Genomic DNA, 22306 nt, shown 5'->3' with positions numbered 1-22306 from the left:
AACCACACATTGGTATTTTTCTCCCTCTCTTCCCCTCTCTAATAAACAGAATAAATAAAATCTAAAAAAATAATAATTAAAAAAAATTGGGAGTAATTTTACTTTTTATCTATTTTCCAAAATTTCTAGACTGTGATTATGTTACTTTAGTAATTAAAAATCATTAAGCCTCCCCCCTGCCCGTGTCATTCATGTGAGGAAAGAGACATGTATATAAGTTCCTATTTTGATGGGCCTTCAATTTAGGTTACATGTAATTTCTCTCACCCTGAAGTGTAGAATCTCCTTTTCCAGACTTAAAGTTGCTAACTTGCACATTTAGATGAGAATCACCTGGTTGAAATAGAAATAAAATTTATTTAATACTAAACAGGTCACTATTCACCTTAAATTAGTAGTAACATACAAATTAATTTTCTTAGTAGTAACATACAAATTAATTTTCTTACTACAATACTTACAATAAATTGCTCCTTTATGCCGCTAAATTCTTATGCTGGAAAAGAGCCATTTTTACTCACAACATATTTCACATGGACTTGAGGAATTGAGTTCTTTAGGTTACCATATTCTTAGTCAACTAAAATGCAAACAAAGGACCTGGATATTGCCCAAGTAAATAAAGTCTGCTGTTCTATAATGGTTATCAAGATTCTTCTAAGTAGGAACTGGAGAAGTGGGCTCTGTAATTGGATTCAACTTTGCCACCTCATTTTGCCACCACAATACCAGCTGATGTTTCAACAATCCTGGGCGCAAACACATCATCTAAATAACTTTGCCAGTATTTGGGACCAGGACTTACGAAATACGGCAAGAGGTGAGAATATATGTATAAAAAAGATACTATTTTTCCGACACTAAAAGGCATAATGGTCACAATGTTTCAAAAAACCAGCACGACACTAGCAAGGAAGGCATGCACAAGACAACAGAAAAAAGTTACTAACAGAAACACTAAAGTATGGCCAGTATGTCACAGTGAAAATGGAGTCATTGCTGTACCAAAGCAATAAATTCCACCAAGTCAGTAAGCAAAAAAGTAAAAGGTAACAAAACAAGGCTAAGAAAGTGGTCTGGAGATAAGTGTAGGGTGGGGAGGTAACTAATAAAAAGGTAAAGGAAGATAATTTGTATCACTCTGCAGACTGAACAGTATCACTGCAGACTGATGTCCCCAGGGTAAAAACGATGGCAATGTAAAGAGCTACCAAGAAGCCATCAGTATCAGGTTATTTGAGCCTTGAAGGTACTTGGGAAGAATATTAGATCAATAACCTCTAAGTTTATTAATCACCTATGCCATTCTAAAAAAGTTAGAGTGGTAGGAAATCCAGATAGAATCTGTACTACCAGAACATGCTTGTTTCATCTTGGAGTGAAAGCACCCACGTGCAGAATGGCGACAAATAATTGCATTTAATGCATTGTCCACTATAAGAAATGGAGATGCAGGAGATGTGGGGCAAAGCAATACACATGAGAAAAAAGAGGCAACATCATTTTCTCATGTGACTCAAGGCACAAGGCAATTTTAATTTAATAAACCATCCACATTAGGCAGTATGTAAAAAGTAATCACTGCTGGTATCAGGTAAGCCAGTGTGTGGTCCACAATGCTCTCATGAAGAAGGGTATATCAGTACAATGATGTAGGCAGTTCAAAATATCAGATTTTAATGCAATGATATTTTGTATATCAGATTAAAAGGAGTTGGATTTGATGTATCATTCTTATGTCCCACTAATATACCTTTATTCTTCTTGGAACCAACAGGAAATGATGCAGTTGTAAGTTGCTCGGTGGTAACTGTGATGGTATTTTCTATCCCAGGGATAGTTGAATCCAATGAACCACAATCAGTCTGCACCTTATCACGTTTACGTTGTTGTCGTTTCTCTCTGTGACTAATTTTAGTTTCCCAGGCTCCTGACACAGCCCCAGAAAAAAAAAGTTATTCATTAAGGGGAACAAAGAAGTTGTAGTTTTTTGGGGGGTGGGGTGGGGATGGAATGGAGCAGTGCACACAAAATACCATGATAAATTTAGATATTAAACTAAAAACCAAGAGTACTGATTATATTAATTTATACTAAGATTTATTCTAATATCATTATATTGTTTTAGGCAGCTAACTGCTATTATTTATCCTCATAATTTTCTACCAAATCTGTCTTCTCTGGTTTAGGAAAAATGATATAGAAGTCACCCTGAATATATTTATTTTGCTCAACAAAATCAATAGGAGAATAGGAGAGTGTTATATATAACTACTAATAAATGTGTTTATTAGATGCTAACAATAAATGGCTTACTCAAAAATTTTGTACACAGCTTTCTAGGGATAGCATATTTAAGAACGCTGGGGAAAAACCCAAACCATATTTCTGGGGAACAAAGACAAAACAAATGACTTTGTTTCTCAGAAATATGGCTTGGGTTTTTCAGTTGCTCTATATACTGAGCTAGACCTTAAATTTCAAGGTGGTTCCTTTTCAGAAAAGCATTGTCATCAGATCCTTAAATAACTTAGATAAAAAAGCATTTCCTAAAAATTCCACAGATCTGTACATTAAGACTGATAGTTATTAAAAAGAAGACCTTGATAAAGATTAAAGAAAACAAATGCAGTTTTGATATAATAAACCTTGGTAAAAAAAGGATTAAATTTTTTTTCTATAGGCCTTTCACTTGCTCAAGTACCTTCATCAACTTCCTTTCCATCATGGCGTGAACTGTTTTGCATTGCTTTAGCATCTGACTTTGATTTCTTCTTGTTTTTCTTTGACTGAAAGTAAAATAAAATGTTACTTAATATTTCATGTGTTTGAAAAGGTAGGAGTCAGTGCAACACATAATGAAATGTATGACACTGACAACCAAAAAAAATTATGTTTGATTAGAAAACTTAACATACTAAAATGGCAGTAATACAAGGTTAGCATTTATTGAGTGGTTACTACATGTTAAGGACTTTATACTTGTTTTACTTATTCCTTAAAAACTCAATGGAGAAGGTATTACTCCTATTTCAGAAATAAGAAAATGAAGTCTTAGAGATGTGAATGTTAAGTGGGTTGTTCTGGGTCCCATTAAGTTAGTAAACGGTAGAGTCAAATCAGGAAATAGGTCTCTCTGGCTGTGAAGTCTGTGCCCTCAAACACCATGCTGTCCTAACTTAAATTGTAAATAAAGTCCTATAATACGGTGTTTTTAAAGCACTAAAATAAAAACCTACTGCCAATGTTCAGAAGAAAAATGATACATTGATTACTGATTTGGGATTTCATGAAGCAGATTTTTGGCATACCTTACATATAATGAATTAATGAGTCAACTGTAGAAAGTAGGTAATATTTTGTCAGTTTCAAAGCAATGTGAAAATATCTAGGATTTGTATATACTGGATGTTTAACAATTCGCTTAAGAAAAAATATACACACAAGATATGGACATTTTGGAACAGCCTGCCAATTCCCTTGTGCTAATATTATTTTCTCCTTTCAAAACCATGCTAACAAACTTCAGAAAGCCATGATTTCTATATTTAGATAAGTATTTACAGGAGATAATATTGATAAAATAGTGATTTTATTTATACTTTGTATTCATTCATTTAACTATTTATTGAGATTAGCTATGTAAATATTGTACACTATCTTAAAGTTAAGTTTACAACTAAAAATAAATTGTACCTTTGTAGTCTTATTAAGGGTAAGCAGTAAACAGTCCGAGTAAGCAATAAATGACAGCTAACTGCTTTTCCTGTCAATCAATTACTTGCAAATATTCTCAAGTGGCATGACTTCCCTAAAGGTGATTAAAAATTGTCTTTGACAATGGGAGTATATAAAAAAAATTAAATTTCTTTTTAAAAATTTCCCACAGCTGATTTGCATGTTTGTTTCATTGCATGTTCTTATGACCATTAACATGTATCATGTTTAATGTCCTGCTTTATTACATCTACCAAACCAGGCTCATAAAAATTAAGGCTCATATTTTAATTTTTAAGCTATCACCCACATACCATAATGTTTACCCTTTTAAAGTGTACAATTCTGTGGTTTTTAGTATACTTGAAGCTGCACAACTACTATCATTATCTTTTCAGCATCCCCAAAAAGAAACATAGTACCCATTAGTACCCCCTCCTTGCTACCTTTTTCTCACTGCCACCCACCATGCATCTCCTGTCTGTCTGTCTCTGACATCCATTCTTAACTGAAGATAACACATTGAGCATCTGTCAACACCCTGTCTACAGCACATGGCAAACTTTTTCTATAAAGGACCAAATAGTAAATATTTTAGACTTTGCAGGCCATGTGGTTCTACATGTGGCAACCACACAACTCCGCCACTATAGCATGAAAGTAGCCATATGCAGTATATAACTGAATAGGTATGACTGTGTGCCAGTAAGATTTTATTAACAAAAATAGACATGTGGCTGGATTTGGGCAGTTGGAGTTTATCAACACCTGATATGGAGCAGCACTGTCCAATGGAAATGTAATGCAAGCTACATATATAATTTAAAATTTTCTAGCAGACACACATGAAAAAGTTAAACAAAATAGGTAACATTAATTTTAATAATATATTTATATCAACACATCCAAAATACTATCATTTTTAAATATAATCAATAAAAAATGAGATAGCATGAAAAAGAGTTCTTTTAAGATTTTATTTATTTATTTTTAGAGAGGGAAGAGAGAGAGAGAGAGAGAGAGAGAGAAACATCAATGTGCAGTTGCTGGGGGCCATGGCCTGCAACCCAGGCATATGCCCTGACTAGGAATAGAACATGTGATGCCTGGTTCACAGCCCGTGCTCAATCCACTGAGCTACGCCAGCCAGGGCAAGTTCTTAAATAGCACTATATGGCAAGTAGTTACCATACTGGACAGTATAGACCTACAGGAACTAACTAAAAGTGGCAGTCCGTTTTGCAGATAAGGAAAGATCTGAGGCCATAATAAGATCACATACATTGCCTAAGATCATAGGGTTTATTAAGTGGCAAAACCAGAACTAAAATCCAGTTCTGACTCCAGAGCTTGCTCTCACAAATACTCTGCTATTGTCTTTCTACATTTATCTCCAAATACAAATTTAATCATGAATTAGCTAAGTTACCTGGGTCTAAATCACTCTAAACCCTTTTCCCAACTGTTATTTGGAACAAAAATTCCTACTAACCTCACATAATAAGCTTCTTTTAAGGAATAAATAAGTTGTGAAAGCAGATTGTTAACTACAAAGCAGTATACATAAGATTTTTAAAAGGAGGGAAACTATAAAAAAAGGATAGAAATTAGCCACATTAAAATATTCTGTGATTTGTCACTAAAATCTGCGGCAAAACAAGAACGATTATCTTGGTTTAGGCTTCAATCTTGTTTGATTTTACTATTACTTTTAAAAGCAGCTAACTAAAAATATTGCTCACTTAGATGGGACTTAATAACATACAATACTATTAAAAGCTTTAAATAAATATGTATATGTACTACTGATTTGTCTCAGCCATCCGACTGAGGTGAATGTCTTACTTCTGAGCAGCTCCACAACACCTAACAACTTTGAAGGAAAACTGGGAGAAAACTGGGAACACAGACATAGTTTTGGCCCTCTTGTTACCATAGTTCTCTCCTCTCCCCTCTGGCCCTCAATTTGCTGTCAGTTCCACTATGGATCCAGGTGGATTACCAAACTAACCTTCCTTGAATGGTCTTCAGGCAATCAAGATACATTAAATACCTACTATGTGCCAGACATTGTTCTAGAACCTTAGCATATAGAGCTAAATAAAAGCTTCTACTTATAGAAACTACTACAATCTAATAGGAGAAATAGCCATGTAAATGAGACGTTAGGAGAAATTCTTATCCTCAGGGCTTCCCTCACAATGCTCATCTCCCAACATATCTATACCAGTCCAATTAACTTACATTCCCATCAAAAAAATTAAAGATGTTTCCTACCATCCATATATGACAAATAAGGTGTTCCACAAATGAATCTCAACCTTGTATTCTTCTATTCACATATATAATCATTTGGTCCCAACAAGACCGTCACCTCAAAATATCCTGTCTTTGCCCAAGTTACACTCACGGCGGAATTTCTCTTTATAAAATAAACTGCTGCAGCCAGGGTATGCAGAGGGATTTTCTTTGTCCCCTGAACCACTACTGAGGTTCAGTACATGAGCTCATTGTTCTCTCTTTTCCTTTTTTTATTGTATTTTTTCCATCATTACTTTTTCTCAATCCAGCTCAAGTTCACCCCATTTGCTTTATCCCTGCCACATTCCCCCATTTCTCTTCCCCAAGTACACACTCTTGAATCACTAAACATTTAAAACTGCCATCAATTTCACCATTTGTCACAAACTTCCTTGTGACATTTCCAACACTGTGCAATATGCAAGTGTTCCGAGTTTTTCTAATGATAATATGAACTTCCTGAAGACAAGAGAATAAGACATTTCATTATATTTCCAACAGAAATCTTCAGTTCGCTTTATTTGAATGACTCATGACAGGTTCTGATGTACAAAGATAAAGAAGAAATCTGTTCTTGAGGAAGTCTGTACAGCATCAGTTATTAGCAGGGACACAAATGTAGCATGAAGCAGACTACCCTTAACCCCAAACCTCCAACAGTATCTGAAACAGGTATCACTTAAAACATTAGAAGTGTTCTAAGAAATCTGTTCCTACTGTACAAAATCCTGTAAATCTTTTCCTACTGGCTTCCATTATAATTTCACATTTGTCTCTTCTCCTCATACATACAATATTGATATTACAAAAAATTGAACCATAAGTCTCATTAGAAGAAATCTGTCAGCATTGCATGTTACATATATGTGTATATGTATGTATGCATAATATAAAATACTCCCGAGAAGAATGAGTATCCAAATGTAGATGTGAACAAAACCAACTCCCTATTTGTGTCTCCCAGATCTCACTTAATTTTTAAGTTTCATGCTGCGACCTTTGACCAACTTCATCATCCTCAGCAAGCATGTCAAAGCTTTCTAGTTGATGATTATCTGTGTTCCTTAAAATGTGGCCATAAATATTTTTGTTAGCAACAGCCAGAATGGCATGACAATTGAGATAAATATCAAACTGGTGATAGTATTGATTATAATCAACCATCTATCACAAGACCACCAGGAGGTATGGCCCCTTGTCCCTTTGTGTTTTCAACATGAGTATCCAAATTATACTATAAAAATAGTACCTCACAAGGGTTTGGTAGTGAAGATTATTTGTGCAAAACTCTGGCCCAATCTTCCAGTAAGTAAATTACCATTATAGTCTATGGAGTTACCGGATTGGTCTTTTGGTCTGAAGATATCTTCTTGTTTTGGTGGCCATAACACCTGTGCCCCACCATCAGACAAGTGAGTCAAATGGACAATGAATACATGACACAGTAGGTATTCAGTGAATTGGGGCTTAAAATAATATTTGCACCTTGAACAGCAAATGACTCCATTTTCAAAAATTTAGACAATGAAAAAGCTTTGACAAATAAGTCATCAGATCCACTATCACTAATTTTTAAATTGCCAAAGAATATATATCAAATAGGATGGACTGATAATTAATTCCTTAGGGAATTGTGATGTCTAGGAAATTAGTTTAAAAATTCTAAAATCTCATTAGAAAGAGTAATCCAAAGATGCAAATAAGCAGTGTCGATACCCAGAAGGCAATCCGCATGTGGAATATATGGTAACCACTTGGATAGAATACATCTGAGTAAGTACACCAAGCAGAGAGGTTTGCTGTTCACTTTTACAGCAGTGGGTTAAATAAGCCTGTTCTTATACTTCTATGAGAAAAAATTGAGCACACACTCCAAAATATTGACTTGTAAATTTTATATAGATCCTATATCTAACAGTGTACAGATTTGTAAAACAACTATTTTTTAGCAAAGGCAATATGATTGACTATGCTTTATCATTTTTGAATAATCTAATTTTTCAACCTTGTCCTCTAAGTATGTAAAAGTTTTCGTGGAAATTTAGTAAAATTTACTCTTCCTCAATATCAATCAGTTGTTCCTGCAATTTAATTGGAAGGTTCTACTTTTGGGGGGTATTGTTAACAAATAGATTCATTAAAAAGATTTAGAAAGTTAATAAACTGGTTGTATTGCTGCCACTTACACAGCTCTAATTATCCAACTGAGTCAAAATAATTCTGTGAGGCAGATGCTATTTTTCCACTTTATAGATGAGAAAAGGGCAGCACAGGGTGATTAGCCAACTCCAAGGTCATATAATAAGGAAAGTGCTGAAGCTGGAATGTGGTCTCATACAAGAGTGCTCCATACTATTTTGTTTTGTCAGAAAACAGCTCCCAAGCTGTTAAATTGTACAGTTATGAGAATTTTCACAAGTAACTGACAAATCTTTTTAAATAACAAAATCATATAATGATCCAAACTTTTCAGAATATACTCCTCATAGCATGAGTTTCTTTTTTAAAAAAGCTACTTTATGACACCTAGTAAAGCTTCACTGACACTGAAGGGACAGATTAAGTATAAATTTTCCCCCAAAGTATCTGCTAAGTAGACAACCATTTATCATTACAAAAAGACCAGCATACTTGAAACACTTGATTTTTTTTTAGTAAAAAAAAAATGCAAGGTTCACTTTTAAAGTTGTACCCTAAACTATCTTATAACCAAATAATCATCTTATAACCAAATATATAAATGTATTTTGCCATAATATAATTAAAAAATTTTCTTTATAATACAAAAGACGATGATCACCACCTTGTCCTTACTGTAATTTAAAAGTTTGGTCTTCCAACTTACAGTCTGGTTTTAACCTCTTTGGCCATAGTTTTCTAGAAATAATGTCATAAGTGAATTTCATACATGGTGCCATCTCTAGAACCTTATCTCCCTACCCTTCAAATTTTATTTTCCTGGTTTAATTCCAGTCCAGTGGCCCCTCTATCTGTGGTTTTTATACAGTTTTCCACACAAAAACTTTAAAGTAAGTGATCTACTGTTGAGAATGTATCTTTGTGGGTATCTCCTATCTATACTTGCTCACAAAAGTAGTTATTCATGCATTTCATTATTGAGATGAAATCTAGCAAATTCCCTAAGACTGTAATGTTAGAAACATCTGTACTTTCTCTCAATTTGCAATTTGCTCTGCTACTAATTTACTTAAATGTTTTGCGAAAAATTAAAAACATTACTTAGTCAGTGATGCTTTTATGCTGCACCCAACAGTATATGCTAAGGAAGGAATGTGTTCTGGTTGATTGTCATAATGTTTTGCTAATTTTACCACAGCAGAAAGAATGAGTGTTGCCTGTGGTATGTCTTTCTCTTTAAACAAGAAACCTCAAAAGAGGCTTCTAAACATTTATAATATAGTAAAATTCTGCCTTATTGAGTACTACATAAATAAACATCTCTAAAAAAATATAGAGGTTTGTCTTCACATTCTAAATGCTTTGATATCCTGCTAATTGGGTTAGTTTTAAAATATCTTCAGTTAAAGTCGCAAGACATAGTATATACATGAGTACAGTTTCTTACCAAAAGTAGAAATTATAGTTTCTTACCAAAAGTAGTTTCAATTTTTGGTGATCAATGTTTAAAATCAGTCTAACCTCATGATGATATGGCAGAATTTTTTGTAGGAACACTCTTTTTCTAGTTGTTCACTTACATGATTATCAGGTGCAATCTGTAGCTTTTTGGCAGTCTGTTTACTAAAAGTTAGTTTAGTTTAAACTCAGTAACACAATAAATTAACCCACAGAATTGAGCACACATGTTGCAATCTGTCAGGATTTGGTATAAGCCAGGGGTGTCAAACTCATTTTCACCAGGGGCCACATTAGCCTTGCAGTTGCCTTCAAAGGGCCGAATGTAATTTTAGGATTGTATAAGTGTAACTACTCCTTAACTAGGGGCAAGGAGCTTGGCACTGCTGCCAGGTAGAAACAAGGTGCCCGGCCAGATAAAACAAGGCGGAGGGCCGGATTTGGCCTGCAGGCCTTGTGTTTGCCACCTGTGGTATAAGCAAAGAACCACTGGAACTTTTTTCAATTGCAACTCCCCAATCTTCTCAAGATCCCTCCTATAAAGTTATCTTACTAAACCCTGTAACATCCCAAATGAGGGTGCCAATGACTAGCCATATATAAAATGAGGAAAGCTTAATTTGTTTTTTTAATAAAAAAAACTAAGTATTCAGAGACAGTCTAATATTTTCTTCCAACACCCCCATGGATCTTCTTGTATACTCCACCTTGGAGACTATGGTCCTAAAAGCACATGCTAAAGTATTTTCTAAGACTAAGAGTAATTTGTTCTCAAATTCATAGAAATTAAAATATCAAAAAATTATAAGCTGGTTATCAAATAAAACACACAAAAATGACTTTCAGAATTAAACTCATCCTTTACCTTTAACTTCTTAACATGAACAACTATTCCTAAGACTAGACAGTACTCAAAAAGAAAGAAAGTGTAACACTTCTTTAGAGTGCCAAAAAGGTAGAGTTGGCAGCAAAAGTAGATCTACTCAAATGGCTAACTGCTCTCTTAGCAAATTTTGCTCTTTTAAAGAATTGCAAAGTATAAAGAAAGGCAGGGCAGTACCCAATTCAGGCTAAACAGGTCAACTTAGGGAGTATGATCTAATATTTGTATAGCATCAAAACTATCACAAAAGGGATACTGTAACAAATTTTAAGCTAAGTGATACTTTATTTTGCAATTAGTTACTTAAACATGGTAAATAGTCAGTTACTTACATGGAATGTAACCATTATTCAATTTATTAATTCTTGATTCTGTAAAGTAGTGGTCCTTAAAATTTTGGTGAACAGACATTTGTAATATTTATAGCCCTATAATCATCTCCAGTCTCTGCTGGTAATGTCAGGAGTGATAAAGGAAATGGAGCATAAGAAACAGGAATGCTGAGTATTTTCTAAAGCTTAGAAGTAGATACGATGTTTTGGTCTGCAGACTAGTGGCAGCTGTATTAGGTTTTTCATTAACTCATGACAAAAACTGTTTTCTGAGATTTTTGTCCTATTTCAATTGTGTCAAAATCCTTTTTTTCCAAAACATTTTAGTGAGAAGTGTGGCATGTTTTACATTTGCAATTATCTTTAATATCTGGCTTCATAAAAGACAGCTGGATTTGCATATCTACTGTGCATTCAATTTAATGATATGTTATTTGATTGAAGTACATGAAGAAAATCTGACTACATAAGGTATGGAAGCAACCCAAATGCCCATCAATAGACAAGTAAATAAAAAGTTGTGATACATACACACAATGGAATATTGCTTGGCCATTAAAAAAATTTTACCATTTACAACAGCATGGGTGGACCTAGAGGGTATTATGCTAAGTGAACAAGTCAGAGAAAGACAAGTACCATATGATTTCACTTATCTGTGCAATCTAAAGAACAAAATACACAAACAAACAAAGTTAAAACAGACTCATAGATACAGAGAACAGACTGATGACTGCCAAAAGGAAGGGGGATGGGGACTTGGATGAAAAACATGAAAGGGTTAAGAAGTACAAATTGGTAGTTACAAAACAGTTACAAACTGGTAGTAACATCATGGGGATGTAAAGCACAGCATAGGGAATGTAGTCAATAACTATAATAACTATGTATGGTGCCAGGTGGACACTGGAAATATCAAGGGGAACACTTTGTAAAATATATGATTGTCTAACACTGGGCTGTACACCTGAAACTAATACAAAATAATACTGAATATAAACTGTAATTGATAAAACTTTAAAAAAAATCTGGCTATATATACACAGATATGTAATTTGAAAAGGAAAGAGTATTTTAAGGGTATTTTTTTTTAGATTTGTGATATTATTCAATATTACACCAAAGATTAGTGGTTGCCAGGAACTAGGGTTAAGGGGAGAAAAGGAGAAAATGGGGAGCAACAGCTAATGGACACAAGATTTCTTTCTGGCAAGAGGAAAATGTTCAAAAATTAGATTGTAGTGCTAGCTGTAAATACACTAAAATTATACACTTAAAAGTAAATTTTACACAAAATATCTCAAAGCTGCTTAACAAAAAAATTAAAAAAAAAACAAAAACCCAAAACAAAACACCAACAATGTATCTGTATCTGAGAGAGGATAAGATCTAAATAAAGAGATTTGAACCATGGGCAGGGTCTTTAGGTTATGGTCAAGATTGTGGAGTAAAAGGAATAGGAAGTCAATAAGGCTTTTAGGTTGAGAAAGAAAATAATATTACACCAAAACTTGTCAGTTGGTAGTTTCATAAAAATTGTTGCAATGTGGAAATTGCACCGGTGAACTTTTCATATTCCATTACATTAAAGACCATTGGTCTCTCTTGCACTTTGAATGACTTTTTTAGACTTGCCTGATTTTATAACATGCAAGCATTTGTCATTTGGAAAACACTGATTCACTGAGTTACATACATCTCCCAAAACATTAAAACATTCCATTATACACAAGGTTTCTAAAAAAACACATTTGTTCATATGACAACAGATCTCATCAGAAATTCCTGAGATACTGGGATGCTGTTGTTAAGCACATGGTGGCAGATATAAATTTTCCAAATTTCTAATGTTCACTTGGCAACATATCATTTTATCATTCGTAACAAATACTACCAGATGTTTTCCTTGAAGTAACAGGACTGTCTTATTTTTGAGAAAAATGTCTGCAAATAACTAAGTCCAAATATAACCCTTGCCTGTCCATCAGTTGTCCTTTCAAGTAAAACTGAAGTAACATAAAATAAGTGACTAGTCCAGCTTGCAACTTAATTGAACATGTGTTTTTTCTCAAGAATATCTTTAGCACATGACATACTTTATGCATACTCTCCATTTCATCATACAGAATAATTAAAAAGCATGTATTCAAAGGTCAAGATTTAACAAAATTAGTATTTTTTTTACTGCTTCATCTAGGACACTCAAGTAAAACTAGCACTTATTTTATGATTATTATTTTTTTTACTACGAGTGGAGTGTGGTAAAGGATACCACTGCTAGTAGTTTGGCATCACTGCCCTGATTTGTGCTAAGCAGTCAGCAATTTCACCCACTATTGCTTTTTCACCATTAGTGCAAATATCATGAAAAAGGCAAATAATGCCTTGGTTATTATAAATATAGTTTTATCTTCTGTGACCCCTTCTCAGGAGTCCACAGACCACACCTTTAGAACTGCTGCCTTGGGAAAATTGAGGGAGTATTGTTTACTAGCTTTGTGATCTTGGACAATTCACTAAATTTTTAATGAGCCGTATAAAAAAAAATAATAGCCCATCTTCCAAGTTGTTAATCAGGGTTAAGATAGATGAAAGCATTTTGTATACCATACATGGTGTATGATGCTAGACCATCATAAAAATGTAAGAGCTTATTAATATATATAATGAATGGTATCAGTATTTCAGTAGACATCACTAACATCATCCTGAACAACCTTATGGTGACCAAATTTTATACATTTTTGCTTCTGTTGTTTCTGTTACTAACAATCTTTACACTTTTATCTTAATTCAGACCCTTACAATCATAAATGCAAGAATGATTTGTTAATCACAAATGTTGCACCAGGTTTCACAACCTGATACATGCAATCTGTATCTAAGTTCGCATCTGTCCCCACACCACCCAAAGCAGTCAGACTTGCCTGGGGTTTCCCTTGAGTGTATCTGCACGTGTTCTCCTGCTTCAGCTGAACAATGTCTACTTGTGTTCATTTGTTTCTCTCCTGTCAAAACCAGTCTTCCCCTCTCTACTTCTTCTACTTAAGAGTACAATTAAGTCAACCTTCTGGCTACCTACATGGGGTAATCTATCTCTTCTGAATACTGGACACTCAGTGCCTTGCTACCTGATCTCTCCCTTGTGTCTGCCTTTCCTTAACTAGACCGTCATCTCTCTGAGGGTAAGCATATTTTACATTTCTCTTTATTCCCTCCAGCATCTAATAACACAATACATTCAGCCTGGATCATGGTCCTGTGTGTACTCTACTAGAGGCTAGCATCAAATAAAGACCTTCACAGACCCAAGATCTATATAACTCTTGTCATATATACTTACATATAGTTTTCAGACAACGTTTTATCTATTAGGTTTACTCAACTGACAGACGAAGGTATTCACTACCACAGCTCAGTGTGCCACAGGCAAACTGTACTTCTCAAAGTGCCCAATGTGTGGCTCAGAGAGAAAAACAAATGTATAATAATGTATATTAAAGTGAATAAGTAGATCTAAGACACTGTTTGTTTACAAAGAAAGATAATAAGTCTAGAAACATCACACATAAAAACACAATGCAATAGCATAAAAAACTACCTGAAATAAGAGTCACTTGGACCAAACCAAGTTAAAAAGCATAAATTCAAGATGTGGGATGGCAAACAGAAACACTAGCCATGTGTTGCAGGATTTATTATTAGGCAAAAAGTGAAATCAAATAGGTAGCAAACCAAAAATAGAAGCTTTGTACTGAAAAAGCAACAGTGATTGAGAGAAGGAGGTACTGTCAAGTGATTAACAATATGCATGGGCTTTAGTGTCACAGAGTGCGGAGTTCAGATCCTAGTTCAGAAGCTATGAAATTGGTGAAACCACAAAATCTTTCTATGCCTTAGAGCCCTTATCCATATAATGGGCTATCACTATCTGCCTGACAGGTTTTGAAAGGATCAGAAATAATATAGAGCAGTAAAAAGCACAGACTTTGAAGTCAGATGGGTCTGGGTTAGAACAAACTGTACTTTTAATAACTCAGATAACTTAGGTTTCAGGTTTCTTTGTAAGATATGTATAACACCACCTCCTCGGTGTTCTTGCGATGATAAAATATGTGTATAAATATTCTATAAAGTCTTAAAATACACCCAGTAAGTGCTCCCTACCGGATACATGTAAATACATTCATACATATACACATACTTTGCCTTACACAATGCCTGCCATATTATAGATACTTAACAATTGTCAACTATTATAATTATTTCCTACCATAAGAAATTTCAGAATTATAAACTTCAAACTGTGGTTCTACATCCTGATACACCTAAACTATATGTGATTAATCAATCAATCAGAGATATATGGTAGTTCATTCATTATTCCAACTACAAATTTTTCAGAATAATTCAGGGAGTGGAAGCAGGGTATAAAATGTTCACTCGTGGGGAGAGAAAGCCCAGAAAGAAGGAAATACTACATGGGAGAAGTAGAAGTCCATATTAAGCATATAAACTACTCATAGTATAAATTCATAATCCCTAAACTATATGCTTATTTGTTAACACTGTCATTTACTATTTATTTTTCTCCCGAAGCAAAGTCAGACATAAATTTAATTCTTTCCCACAACTATCTTTCATATTAAGTCATCCTACCTGCAGCTGTCTTAGCCCTAGACCAATTTCACTAGTTTACAAGGGGAGAATTGATTTCACCAGTTCTTTAGACATTTTGAAAATGTAAGCATTAAGAAACTGTAGCAACCATTTCATACCATTTATCCTACAGAGCTGGACCTGCTGCACCCTAGTTCCTAGAAGCCATTGACCTATTTGTGGTTGGATTTTGGTTGTTTTTCCTGTAAAAGAGTTTCCTGTATGCGCCCACAGGGTTAAAGAAAGAAAAAAGGAGGGAGTACCAAATGGAATTAAATGGAACTTCTCTCTTCTACAACAGAAACACTGTTAACAGTTTCTTGTATATTTTATTATTTACAAACCAGATTAAGTCAAATAAAATGGGTCAATTCTAACACTGGCAACTGGAAAATAAATAAATCCTAGGAATGTATCATTTATGGAATATGTTAGATTGTCTTACTTGAAAACTTATGAGTGCACATCCAAACCTTTTAATAATGACCTGAATACTAGAGGATTTTCTTTTGGGGGAAAAAAAAAAAAAAAGGAACTAAAAGTCAAACTATGTCACAACAGAATACTATATGACAATTTTACTAAGCTTTTTACACCAGAAATGCACTATTAACAAAGGTAATACAACTGTTTTCAAATAAGAGGTATATCACATGTCTGGAAACTTCACCACTCATCCATCTGCTACAATTAATTCAGATCTTCAGTTTTTCTTTAAGGGAGGTGGGAGTATATGTATAATTTTGTGAAAGAGAAAAGCATCATTTTTTATGTCACTCTATTAAGAGCCTTGCATCTAATTTTATATAATGCCAAACTTACCTTTTCATTTTTCTTATCCGTCTCTAATGGCTGCTTTGCTGTTACATTTCGAGGAGTTAGGGCAACTTCCTCCTCAGCCACTTCAATAGTCCGTCCATTTGGCTGTACAGGCAACAAAAAAGACTCTTGTTATCAGACTGCTTGGCAGATCAAACCGAAGATTCGTACTCAGGAAATAGTATATACTACAATCAAATTCTCCCCCCGGCCCAAATTAAAAAGGGCTTTGTTCAGACATGCTATCCAATATGTGATGGCATAACTTATTAACTGTGTTTTATAATGCAATAATGAAATTACAAACAAAATTCTGTACCAGAAATATATTTTCTGATCTCACCCAGGTATCAGTCCCATGAACAAAAAATAATGGCATGAAAGCAGGACAAGGAACTAAATTGTGTTTGTACTCTGACCACTAATTAACTGTGTAGTCTCAGAATATTTCACTCATTATCTTTTTTCTACATCTTATTTCTACATCTATAAAATGATGTAGAAATCATTTTATCTTATTTCTACATCTATTGAAAAATCAGCAAACTTTTTTCAGTAAAGGGCCAGATAGAGACATAGATGACACATAAATGAATGAGTGTGACTGTGTCCCAATAAAACACAGGTGGAGGGCCAAATCTGGTCCACGGGCCACAGTTTACTGGTGTCTGTATTAGGTAACCTCCAGTGATCCTTATAATTCTATAATCTAATGGCCCTACTGTTCTGAGATTAAGAAGCTTTACAAACCCACTGCCACAGCTTACAAAGGCTACCTCAGCTTTCCTAACATTCCTAAAATAAAATAACACTTCAAGGTGTTAATGAGTAGAATTAAGTCTGTGAATCCAAAATTTGGCTTTTAATCACAATCTCTAGTTTTTGTTTTGTTTTGAAAGAAGCATCTATGAGCCCCATCACTATTTAGATTCAGGAGTTTGAAGAATGGTGCCCAGGTATCTGTATTCTAACCTCTTCTTTCTGGATCCACTACTTCTTTCACTTATCCATAATTAACACAGTAAATTAGTAAATCAATATACTAGTTTCAATTGCTTTATTTCCAGCTGGCAGAATAGACTTCTATCAGACAACTCATTATAGCAGAGCTATACTCAAGAAAACAACATGACTGTTCAAAAGTTTCTATAATGTGACATTATCTGCATTTGTACAAAATTATCAGGGATGTGCAGTTGGAAAAAGAGACCATTATTACTCTAAAGCACAATTTGTAGGCTTCCAAAGATTTATGGCAGAAAAATCAAAACAAAAGCTGTTTTGTAGCTGATTAAATTCCTTATTAATCCAAATTTAATCTGCTGGGTCTTAGGCAACATTTAAAAAAAAAGAAAACTCATATTGTAGAGTCTTCTTTGGAGTAAAGCTGGCTCTTCAATTGTTTACAAAGTAATCTGAGTTGTAAAAAACCCCATGATTTTTTGTTTGTTTGTGTTTGCTTGTATTTCCCGTTCCTTGTTGGCTGCCACAATCAGACAGACAGAAAGCGTGAGAGAGGATTCTTTTCCCTGCATCTGTACTGGAACCTAAGCAGCAGGCAGTAAGTGATCCATGTATGTCAAACAAATGCATTTTAAATAACTTTTTAAAGTCAGACAGCTAATGTCAAAACCAGGTCTCCTCACTCTTTCTTCTGTACTGTTTTGCCATTTTAATGCTGCCTCTTCTAATAAGTATATGAAGGATGTCCGGAAAAAGTCCAGTCATTGTTAATATAACCAGAACAGTTTGCAGACATCATGTAACCTGGCAGCCAAGCAGAGTAGACTGGAATGTGCATATGTGAATAATGATGACTTTATTGTACTAGTCAGTGGGGGTGGTAGATACTGTTGAGTAAGCATATGTACTATGTGGCTGTTGCATTCAAATGGAGTGAGTGAGTAGAACAAATCTGAATCAAATTTTGCATTAAGCTTGGACATTCCTCTGCAAAAACTATTCGGATGATGCAGAAGGCTGCAGCTATGGGCAACTGGTGATTGGCAGCTTTGTCATGACAAAGCACCTGCTCATGCATCATGTTTCATGCAGAGCTTTTTGGTGAAACATCAAATCACCCAGGTAACTCAGCCCCTCTACAACCCATATTTGGTACCCTGTGACTTCTGGCTTCTCCCAAAACTAAAATCGCCTTTGAAAGGGAAGAAATTTCAGACCACTAATGAGATTCAGGAAAAAATACAATGGGGCAGCTGATGGTAGTTGGGAGAACTGTGTGAGGTCCCAAGGTGCGTCTAGTGAAGGGGACTTATGCATCATTGTCTTATGTACAATGTTTCTTGTACCTTTTTCAATAAATGCCTCTATTTTTCATAATAAAAGGCTGGATACTTTCTGGATAGGCCACACACACACGTATATGTATATGTATATGTGTATGTGTGTGGGGGTATATAGATATGGGAGATATATACATACATACATATACACACATACATACATATACATACATATATACATATATATACATGTGCGCGCACGCACACACACACACACACACACACACACATATGGGATACATATACATGGAAGGCATTTGTGGTGGGGCAGAGGGGTGCAGTGCAAAAAGAAAGATACTCCAAAAAGGATTTTGGACTTAGAGCCATATCTACACCAGGAATATAAAACTTTAAGTCTAGTTTCCAATATTACCATCTTGTCAATTCTCATGCAATTTCTTAGATCATACTATACTCTCTAGCCAAACTTGCCATTTCTAATTTCCTGCGGTCAGCCTCACTTTTCTAAGTAAGCCTTACCAACTGAATGATCTTGCAACTCCAATTCAAGTTTTCCATCTCTTTAACTGGCAGCTCAAAGCTTACATCGCAAAAACTTCATTTAAGTAATCCCTTCAGGAAACTCTTCATCATAGTTACTGATATAGCACCTACATTTTACTCACATAAATGACTACAATGAGTCATTTAAATTACTTACTAACTGCTGAAAGATGAGAAATTAAGTAGTTAAAAACTGTATCTTAACTTACTAAAATACTAAATGCGATTCCTTTGAGAAAAACTGCAAATGGTGTTTTTACAGCCTCCCAAGTGAAAGATGAAACAATCTTTCCTTTTACACAAAGTCCAGAGTCCTCAATCAGTGAGTGATCAGCAGTGGAAACAATCAGTTTCCATTTCATAGGCTCTGAACTGATCTTAGCAAGCAAGCCAGAAGCACTCCAACCTCTGCCAATTTTACTTCCTTTGCAAAACGAACTCATGTAAAGGCTCATGTAAAGTTTCTCTCTGGCTTATACACATTTCCCAATTTTTCACTAACCCTTGGGCTTTACATAGCTCTCATAATTACTGGGATTCCATAAGTCATCAACAACTCCCCACAAATGCCCGATACCATGAAACAATAGCCTCCTATCCTCAAAGTAAAGCCAACAGTATCCTTGTGTGCTAAGAAAAGAGGACACACCATGGCAGCTGAGCCTCTCCTACCCACCAGCAACACTAGTCTGTCCTCTTATTCTGCCACTAGCTGGTTAAGAGGGCCCTGTCCTGGAAATGTATTAACCATATTTAAGTTAGCAAATCCCTAAATAAAAGCATATTATGTAGACCTGCTCACATGAAAAGCAACTAAATTGCAAACCACTACTTCAAATCCAATGTGACTGCCAATCTGGGTTTTATACGAAAGTGTTATTTTCTCTAATCACAGAGCCATAAAATACACGGTGTTTGTACAGATTAATAATTACATGGGCCTCTAATTGTACCTAGTTTTAAATTTTCGGGAAAACTTTGAGGTGCTCCCTTACATAACAAAAGTTAATTTCATATACAGCATATAATCCATATTTTAAAATAGACCACTGAAGAATGTCCTTCAAATTTGGTAAAAATCAAACAGTAACAGAAAAATGTCATTCTCATGTGGATAAACTCCTTGTAGGCAATACCATGTCTGTCTTATTATATTTTTCCCCAAATCCTATGGCAGATCCTTTTAAAAAATACATTCACAAAAGAATACTGTGTGTGCATGTGCACGTTGAGAGGGGCAGTGATAAACCACAACAAAGACACCTGGCTGACAACAGGGAATATAAAATGGAGAAGGGGGGCCCATAGCAGGGGAGCATGGTCTTATTTAAATAACCCTTGACTTCAAGGAGAAAAGTTCATGTGAATCAGTCTTCAATTTATTAATTCCATAAACACTTATTAAGTATGTAAGTACCAGGCACTGAGGTAGGAACCTCAGGAACAAGGACATATGAAAGAAATTTGCCCTCCAGGAATTTGAAAGTTTAGAATAAGAAGATATTCTTAATAGACTTCTACTCCATTTGAGCAGCCTTTACATACTTGTTCAATTGGTTCTAAATTGCAAAAGACTCTATATCTGAGGTAAGCATACACAAGGTTTAACATTTGATGTCTAAAATTAAACCATTTAAATCCCATTTTCACTTAGTTGTGTAAATTTTATTTCTAGCTACAAAATGTAAAAACCACTGACTTCAAATTACTTAGAAACTTCTATGGTGGCCCATATCCTCACATTCCAGCATTCAGGTCATTTTTCATGCTAACAAGCTCAAAATAAATGTTAAGTCCTGATGGTCAAGAGGGCCAAAACCAGCACATGTATCCTTCAAGCCCAATCCTCCGGGCAAATTTATTTGGGAAATTAACGGAATACAAATGATAAGTAAATATAGCCTCTTAGAGGCTAGAAATAGTCCAGGCTTGCTTTAGAGGCATCTATAATGTCATCTTTCTTTTTAAAAGACTTTGTAGTTTCATCATTTTCTAAGAAAATTACACAATATTCACTTGTGTTCATTCAATTAATATCCAGTACGTGAACACAATAGAGTAATATGTAGAACCCTTGAAATAAAGACAAGTGAGGCACAATCCCTGCCCTCAAGAAGCTTAGAACCCAGCAAAGGAAAACATGTACAGAAAAGCACTTAGCACATACAAGACAAAATGTATACTCTGCTCCCTGCCCCCTTCTCACAAGAAATTCAAGAGGCATCATCTTTAGCTGATAGATCAGACTATCAAATAATGTGACAATAACTAATAATTTCCAAGTATTTGCCATGTGCCAAGAGCTTTACTAGATGCTTTATATGCATTATCTCTTTTAATGGACAAGACCTAGTCTTGGTCAGTTTCTTAGTTTTAATTGTAAAGAGTTCTGATACAAATTGTCACTTATCTGAAAGCACAAACTGTGTTTTTTGTCTGCCAAATGTTGTGTACATATCAATTACATAAGCTAAACATACACATAAACGGCGGATTTGGTCACAGTAATTTACTAACATTTTACAATTCAACCCCAAATTCCAAATTAAACTCTTAATAACTCAGAGCACCACCTTACAAATATGGTCTATAATTCAAATTTGCAAAATCTTGCTACATATCCTGAGGTATTTCCTTTAGTGGTAAAAAAAGATCCTTGAGCCTTCTACATAGCTAGCCAAAAACTCCACTCTTCAGGGATCCAAATAACTGCATCAGGGATGCTCAGGGCTACTTGTATAAGATAGAGAGATAATATTCTCTCCCTGTCACATGGCCAAATCATGCCACAGGGAACCTTTGAAAAACTAAATACGGCATTGGTTTTCAAGGTTTTCTATCTGCTGGGCACTGATATAAGGACTACAAGTCATAGAGCAGACATATATCCACATACTTCTTTCTTGGGCCCTAATGGATGCTGTCTGGGATACTGGCACTCTGTGAAACAATTTGAAAACTAGCATAATTGGAGAGAAAAGAGTAAACTTTAAAACTGGTCAAATAACACCAATCCCTCATTTAGGTCTCTTGATTGTGTTTGAATAATAATAGTAATTTGAAAATTCTTTCAAGGCTTTCACAACCTTGAGAAATAGTATGTGAAAATCAATAATGTGAAATCACAAAAGAAATAAGTATTCAGAGGGTTTATTGCTGCTCTTGGTATCTAAGATGAGTGCAACTAGTAA

At 34.8% G+C, this 22306-nt stretch overlaps 1 protein-coding gene across 2 annotated transcripts in view; it reads right to left on the bottom strand.

Annotated features, from left to right (window-relative positions):
* The window catches only part of MTDH (metadherin), a 57726-nt gene that overhangs the window by 27810 nt on the left and 7610 nt on the right, over positions 1–22306 (bottom strand). For both annotated transcript variants that reach the window (XM_045861032.1, XM_045861033.1), the window contains exons 2-5: positions 16312–16413; positions 2705–2789; positions 1754–1930; positions 268–333 (exon numbers count right to left, since the gene is read on the bottom strand). In XM_045861032.1, the coding sequence (XP_045716988.1) occupies positions 268–333; positions 1754–1930; positions 2705–2789; positions 16312–16413 (430 nt within the window). The remainder of the gene's footprint in view (positions 1–267; positions 334–1753; positions 1931–2704; positions 2790–16311; positions 16414–22306) is intronic.

This window comes from Phyllostomus hastatus, unplaced genomic scaffold (genome assembly GCF_019186645.2).
Source record: "Phyllostomus hastatus isolate PE091 unplaced genomic scaffold, TTU_PhHast_1.1 phas_scaffold_21, whole genome shotgun sequence".
Classification (NCBI taxonomy): domain Eukaryota; kingdom Metazoa; phylum Chordata; class Mammalia; order Chiroptera; family Phyllostomidae; genus Phyllostomus; species Phyllostomus hastatus.
Note: the sequence above shows the minus strand (reverse complement) of the source record. Positions and strands in the feature narration are given on the sequence as shown.